Source organism: Centroberyx gerrardi, chromosome 11, assembly GCF_048128805.1.
Source record: "Centroberyx gerrardi isolate f3 chromosome 11, fCenGer3.hap1.cur.20231027, whole genome shotgun sequence".
Classification (NCBI taxonomy): Eukaryota; Metazoa; Chordata; class Actinopteri; order Beryciformes; family Berycidae; genus Centroberyx; species Centroberyx gerrardi.
The window spans coordinates 500,816-508,820 of NC_136007.1; the positions used below are offsets into that span (position 1 = coordinate 500,816).

At 41.9% G+C, this 8,005-nt stretch overlaps 1 protein-coding gene across 1 annotated transcript in view; it reads right to left on the reverse strand.

Annotated features, from left to right (window-relative positions):
- Positions 1–1,911: 1,911 nt before the first annotated feature.
- LOC144541807 (uncharacterized) overlaps positions 1,912–8,005 on the reverse strand; it is a 12,727-nt gene continuing 6,633 nt past the window's right edge. Inside the window, exons 2-3 of the mRNA XM_078286877.1 lie at positions 3,695–3,945; positions 1,912–2,770 (exon numbers count right to left, since the gene is read on the reverse strand). Coding sequence (XP_078143003.1) covers positions 2,630–2,770; positions 3,695–3,945 — 392 coding nt within the window. The 3' untranslated portion in view covers positions 1,912–2,629. The remainder of the gene's footprint in view (positions 2,771–3,694; positions 3,946–8,005) is intronic.

The following is an 8,005-nucleotide window of genomic DNA, read 5'->3' on the forward strand; positions in this document are numbered from 1 at the left end:
GGTCTAGCCCATAGCTATATTGCTGACCTTTTAACTCTTTATGAGCCGGAACACAGCTTTCAATCCTCAGGCAAGGCCCTTTTGGTTGTTCCACAGTCTAGGCTCAAGACTAAAGGTGACTGCGCTTTCTCTATTAGGGCGCCTAGACTTTGGAATGACCTGCCTGAGGAAATTAGGCTAGCTAAATCAGTTTAATCTTTTAAATCCCTTCTAAAAACACACTTATATAAACAGGCTTTTATGTGAATCACTCCCTATGCACCGCTGTTCGGGAGTTTGGAATCACTGAGGGGTCTTTGTGTTTCCTGGGGGAGGCAGGTGCTTTTGTTCGCTGGGGTGGCGTTGAACTGGTTGGGGAGTGCAGCCGGGCATTGATGGTGTTGCGGACGGCTGCCTCTGTTTTTCGGCTGGCTGTTCTGTTCTTCAGACTATCTGTTCATCGGGAGTCCTCCGTTTGTGGCGGTGACATCTTTGCTGGCCTTGGGCGTTCTGGCTGTCGGGCTTTCGGGATTCTCGGTCGGGGTTTTGCCGCATGCTTCCTGCGGCACTTGCCATCGGTGCGATTGGCTTGTGGGGCGTTTCTCGCGGGCCTTGTGTTCGGGCTGTTTCCCGCGGGGGCTCGATGGGGTTTGGATGGGGCGGTTTTGCTGGTCGGTCTGTCGGGGGCGGTGCTCGTCTCTCCTGACTCGGCGGTTGGTTGTTGTTTTGGGGGATGGGGGCTGTTTCCGTGCGTGGGGTTGCTGGGAGGCTGGGGATTTCATGCTGGGGTGTGTGCCTTTGTGTGGCGGTCTTTGGTTTCTTGGCGGTGTCGCGCTTGGGGTGGCTTTCGTCTCTCGGGGCAGCGGGTGGCTGGCGGGTTTGTGGAGACGGGTGCTGTCTCTGGTGGGTTGGCCGGTGCGGTCGCCCGGTCTGGGTCCTGTCGGGCTTTTGTGGGGGCGGCTTGATCGTGGGGTCCGTGGGGGATGCCCTGTGGGCCGTTTGCGCCAGTGGCGGGTGCTGCGGGGTGGGCCTTCTCCGGGTGTCTTGGGGGCCTGGCGGCTGGAGTACCTGGGGTCTGCGGGGCTGTCGCTGCGGCGCATGGGGGATTCTTTGATGGGTGGGGGGTTTGGGGAGTGGAGCAGTCGTTTGGAGTGGAGGTATTGGTTTGTGGCATTGTTGGTGTCTCGGCTGTATTTCTGATCGGTTTGGTGCTGCCCTGGTGGATCGGGGTATCGGTCTCTTTCGGGGCATGGAGATTTCTTGGTGGTTCCGGACCCCTTGAACGGTAGTGTAGCCTACTTGTACCTGTATCTCCATTTTATTGCTTTCTTGTGTTTTGGCACACACTTTTATTTAAAGTTCCATCTGTTTTTAATTGTATCTTTGTTTGTTTGTTTGTTTGCTTGTTTTTTTTGTTTTTTTTAGTTGTACCTGTTTATCTCTTGTATTACATTTTATTCCTATTTTTTATAATTCTTTTTCGGCACACACTTTTATGTAAAGTTCGATCTGTTTTTAATTGTATCTCTGTTTGTTTGTAGTTGTACCTGTTTACCTCATATATTACCTTTTATTCCTATTTTCTATTATATATATATATACTTTTTTACATTTATTTTTATTTTTCTATCATTCATTATGGTAGTTTCACATCACTGCTTTTGGGTTTTATTGTATGTAAAGCACTTTGTAAACATTGTTTTTAGAAAAGTGCTATGCAAATAAAGTTATTATTATTATTATTATTATTATTATTATTATATTACTACAGTACTCAGTAATACTACTACGGTACTCAGTAATACTGCTACTGTACTCAGTAATACTACCACTGTATGGCTCGTACAACACCGCTTTATTAAAAATCAGGGAATAGAAGGCAGATTCATCCAACAGTAACGACGTGTACACATGAATTACAAACTCAGTCATCACTGTGAATGAATGAATGAATGAATCACACTTACTTTTACAAAATGATTGACAGCAACATGAAACCAAATGATGATACTTCAGTTTAGTATTAGAGGCTTCAGTCCAGCTGTTGGACTGAAGCTTGTACTTTGCTATATATTTGCTCTAACATTTCAAAGCAAATAATGATCTGTGATGGGAGGACCCACTTGATAACCCTGCCCCCTTCCTCTAACATCCAATCAGATTTCTATGTGGGTGCTTGCCCTGGTTTAATAGCACAGATATTGTTACATCACTTCACAAGTAAAAGTTTGTTTATTTCCAGGAATTTGTGTTTGTTGTGATTTCTGTTCTGTAGAGAGAAGACTAGTGATCCGCTGTCTGAAAGTGTGTTAATTAGTGAAAACAGCTGGTGTAGAGATTGGTTGAGACTGCTGGACTAGAGCCTCTGATTGGCTGGAAGACACTCTCATTGGCTAGCTGATTAACAACAGACAATATCATTGGCTAGCTAGTTCTGAAAAATAATCTCACAGCTAATTAACAACAGGGATTTTTAGCGGCTAGCTGGTTAACAACAGACAGTCTTATTGGTTAGCTGGTTAAAAACAGACAAAGTCATTGGCTAGCTAGTTAACAACAAGCAATCTTTACCAGGCTAGTTAAAAACATCTTATTTTATTGTTTATCTGGTAAAGAACGGATAGTCTCATTGACTGGTTAAGAACAGATTTCATTGGCTGGCGGGCTTCCTGTTCATGTCCTGCAGCTGGGTGGCGATGCGGGAAACCTGCAGCAGTAAAGCCTGGTGGTTTTCTACCAGGAGACTCTGGTGACGAGCCACGTTCTGCAGATCCAGGATCTGCTGCGATCCCTACAGAAACAACAGATTACAGATCAGATCAGACTGGATCCGATTAGATATTAGATTAGATTATAGATTATTACAGGAGAGTTCACTACATGAGGCTAAACTAGACTAGAATAGATTAATTTAGATTGGCCTAGACTAGATCAGATTAAACAATTTTAGACAAAACTAGATTAGATTAGGTTAGAATAGACTAGACTAATTAGATTCGATTAGGTTAGGGTAGGTTAGTCTAGACTAGACTAGACTAGACTAGTCTAGATTAGATTAGATTAGATTAGATTAGATTAGATTAGATTAGATTCAATTCAATTAGACTGGACTAGATTAGATTAGATTAGATTAGATTAGACTAGACTAGTCTAGATTATATTATATTAGATTAGATTAGATTAGACTAGACTAGACTAGTCTAGATTATATTATATTAGATTAGGCTAGACTAGATTAGATTATATTAGATTAGATTAGATTAGACTAGACTAGTCTAGATTATATTATATTAGATTAGATTAGACTAGACTAGACTAGTCTAGATTATATTATATTAGATTAGGCTAGACTAGATTAGATTAGATTAGATCAGATCAGATCAGATCAGAGCAAATCAGATTAGATTAGATGAGACCAAATCAGATTGAATCAATTGTTTCACTGCTGTTTGTTGTTTAAACTGAGTTGTGTCATGTCACTGTCATGCAACAAAATTAACTTACAATAAAACAGAAGGGTCATAAGGTACAAGGTAGCATCCTCGACCACCTGACCTTAACTAAACTAAATTAACTCCAATAAGATAAGATAAATTAACTACACTAAACTGAATTTAAAAACTAAAACTAAACTAAATAAAAAAATAAGACTAAACTAAACTATACTAGACTAGACTAAACCAAAGTAAAGTAAAGTAAAGTAAAGTGCAGTCACCTGAGTTCCCAGCATGCTCAGCAGCTTGGCGAGCTCCGCCTGTCCTCCTGCCTCCTCCCTCTGACCTGAGACCAGCTGGGAGAGGAGAGCCAGCACCTCGCTCCTCCACTGCGCCTCCTGCTGCGCCTCCTGCTGCGGGGCAGGGCACGGGGGCGGGGCCGCCGGAGTCTGATTGGTGCTCGGATCAGCAGGGGCGACGTCTGATTGGGCAGACTGGGCCATGCCCGTCATCATGGCAGCGGCTTGGAGACCTGTGGTGCAAGTAATCAGATTACTTAAAAGATTACACTAGTTTAGAGTATTATATTAGTATAAGAGATTATCATGTTACATTAGATTACGATACAGCTTTGAAGAGGTAATGGGTAAGTGGTAATGGACTACATTTTGAAAGTTACCTATGTAAAGGTGATGGGGGAAAGCGCATTGAAACACAACCAGCAGCGCACCCTGCTGGTTGTGTTTCAATCACAATTATTTTCCCCATCGACAAATCTAACTAATTATTGATGAATGAACTTTACCTGAACAGTAAAGTTAGTTACGAACTAAAGTCTCCAATAGTTATTTTGTAATAAAACAAAACACAAATCAATAAAGGAAGAGATGTTTTCATAGTTCACTACTGATGCGAGAGACTTCATCAGTTCATCAGCAGTGGGGAATTCAACCTCTGAGGGAGATTCACACCATGAAGTCACATGAGAGTTGTTAGAGTCACATGAGTGGAGGTGAGAAAAGGTGTGAAACTGATGGGGAAAGATGTTGAAACCTGGCACTGCCCCTGTGGTGACTGTGTGTTTGAACACCACATATTTCAAATACAAGGATGGCCCAATCCAAATGTCCAGACTGAGGACTGCAGACTCTGGTTTTACATATTCTGACGTTGACCAAAGCTCAGTGTGACTACATGAGATCACAGGGTTCAGGGGTTCAGGGGGGCGGGGCTGCATAAAAGGGGTGAATGGGACAGGCCTTCTCCCCTCACTCGTTCCCACCGACGCAAAATCAACGTTAAACAATCGATCACTGAAGGGTGCAGAGCAGAGAAGTCCATCAGCCGTTACAGGTCGATTACAGTCAACGCTGCTGAATATCTGCTTTATCATATCAGTAGATGTTAATAACTCACACAGGAAGTCCCTCTGGCTGTTTCCTGTTTCCCGTCATATTTGACATCTGCCTTTGTGTCAGCTGATGTGTTACATCTGTCATGCAATGAATGATGGGAAATATTGCCAGAGAAGTCTGCAAGGTAGCGGACTCGCTGGAAGTCTGCATGGACCGCCCCAAAAGTCTGCATGAGAGACCTGGCAGACTTGATGAATTTTGACAATGGACAGCCCTAAACCCTCCTGGACTTCACAGCCGTAAAGTCTGCAAGTCCACCGAAGTCTTGACATTTGGATTTAGCCGATGTTTTCTACAGACAGAAACGTGGCTGCACCATGGGCTCACCAATGTTCCCAATTGTAGCCAATTTGTACATGGAGGAAGTGGAGAGGAAGGCCTTGGACACGAACCAGGGCGAAGCACCAAGCCACTGGTTCAGATATGTGGACCACACCTGGTGAGGATCAGAACCAGGAGCTTTGGGCTTTAACAGAACATCCGACTTGGTAGACAGCAACATCAGTTTCACAAGGGAGGAGATGCGGAACAAACAGCTTTCTGGACTGTGCAGTCTTCTCAACAGAAGCAGGTAAACTTGGTGTACAGAAAACCCACTGACACAGACCAGAACCTCCTTTTGATTCACACCATCCACTGGAACACAAACTGGGAGTAATCTGGACCATAATCCAGTGGGCGGAGACTGTCTACAAGCACTGAGTCCAAAGATAAGGAACAAAATCACAACAAACAGACTTTAAAACCCGTGGTTACCCTGACTGGGCTTTCATCACAACAGCAACAAGATCCAAAAACAACACCAGACCAAGAAGGAGAACGGATCACAACGTGAGGCGGAGCCATGCTGTCATTCCATATGGAGAAGTTCTGGAGGATTTTTACCAAACACAATATCCTGGTGTTTTTCAAACACACTGAGACAGCGCCTGGTTCATCTGAAGGACCGGACACCAAAACACCAACGGAGAAACACTGTCTATGAAGTCAGGTGAAGTCAGCAGTGAACAGACTTGAACATCAGTGAGACTCAACGACCCAAAACAAACACACGGTGCAGCAGAGAGGAGCGAACACCTCAGGTCCAGACTCAGAGGTTTACACTCAGCTACAGGACCAGAAACACAGACTGCTTTCTATAGATGATGGACCAGTACAGACTGGTTTTTATAGATGACAGACCAGTACAGACTGGTTTCTATAGATGACAGACCAGTACAGACTGGTTTCTATAGTTTACAGACCGGTACAGCCTGGTTTCTATAGATGATAGACCAGACTGGTTTCTGGAGCTGGTGGAAATATGAACGCACTCTAACAGTTGAAGAACCTTTAAACAAAATGGGAAGCAAATTTCTGCCATGAAAGGTTTTCAGGAAACTTCAGCAGAGGAAAATAACTAACTGAAGGCTTTCAACTCCTCAAAAACAGAACTACTGTGTAATCAAAGGAAATAAGTCAAGGTTTACCTTCTATCTCCAATAGTAACTCATATTGTACTTTGCTTTCATGCCAGTTATCACTTTGCGTCAGCTGTCCTCATTTTGGAATGAAACTCTTCAGATGCATCAGAGGTGGAGTTACAAGGTTTCCAGCAGCAAAAAGAAACTGTTTAAGTTTGTATGAAGTTGAATCAGTAACTTACTGAGTGACCAGTTTATGAGGTAAACTACAGGAAGCCGGACAGGAGGTGTGCTGCTATTGGCCGTCCATGGTGATGAGCGACGGGTCAGACGTTCTGAGATGACGATCTGTGAGTCGCTGATGAACTTTTATTATCTTGGACTGCCGACTTCAGTGGATTTGCTGCCTTGTTTCCACCTGTGACGACACGCTTGCACAATTTCTGACGCCGAGTGGGAGACATCAGAGTGTAAAAACTCCCACAGGTTCTACTTCTAATGACCGATGCAGATGTAAGCGTTTTTTAAATCTGACATGACGTAAACATTATGTCGCTGCTTTAGCTGAATCTGACGCTCCATCAAACAGGAACTGAATCCCTCAACCAGAACACAAAACTAACATTTTAATTTACCCACAACAGTAATTGGTGTTTTCTAAATCTGATAAACTGGCCACCTAGTCTACATTTGAAATGCTATAAGCTCAGCTTCAATGTCCAATCAAACAGCTGAAGCTGAATAGCTTCTGCTATTGCAGAAAAAACATAACTGCAATTTTTTTGTTGTTGTTTTTTTTTTTCTTACTTAAATGTTTTCATGGTCATTTAAAGGGGCATTAAACTATATCAGATGATATCAAACCTTCTAACCAATCCTGAAGCTAATGTTGCTGTGTGGAGATTTCATTGGGACATCATGATGTAAACCAACATCCAGCTGTGTTGCTGTTTTCTCCTCTTTTCTAAAGCTTGATGTCAGATTCTGCTGCTGAATGAAGCTCCTCCCCCTCCATCCAGCTGCTTTTCATTTTTTTAAACAGAGCTTGGCTCCTCCCTCACTGTTTAAAAGCGACGCTCTCCCCCTCCCACTCCTGAAAAACATTCTCATGATGGAGGACTTGATGAAGCAAGTAAACTTGTTAAACTTGTAAACTTGTTAAAGTGGTAAAGTTGTTAAACTAGTGAACTTGTTAAAGTGGTAAAGTTGTTAAACTTGTAAACTTGTTAAAGTGGTAAAGTTGTTAAACTAGTGAACTTGTTAAAGTGGTAAAGTTGTTAAACTTGTAAACTTGTTAAAGTGGTAAACTTGTTAAACTAGTGAACTTGTTAAAGTGGTAAACTTGTTAAACTAGTGAACTTGTTAAAGTGGTAAACTTGTTAAACTTGTAAACTTGTTAAAGTGGTAAACTTTTAAACTTGTTAAACTGGTAAACCTGTTAGTAAACTTGTTAAACTAGTGAACTTGTTAAACTTTTAAACATGTTAAACTAGTAAACTTGTTAAACTAGTAAACTTGTTAAACTTTTAAACATGTTAAACTAGTAAACTTGTTAAACTAGTAAACTTGTCAAACTTTTAAACTTGTTAAACTTTTAAACTTGTTAAACTTTTAAACTTGTTAAACTAGTGAACTTGTTAAACTTTTAAACATGTTAAACTAGTAAACTTGTTAAACTAGTAAACTTGTTAAACTTTTAAACATGTTAAACTAGTAAACTTGTTAAACTAGTGAACTTGTTAAACTAATAAACTTGTTAAACTAGTGAACTAGT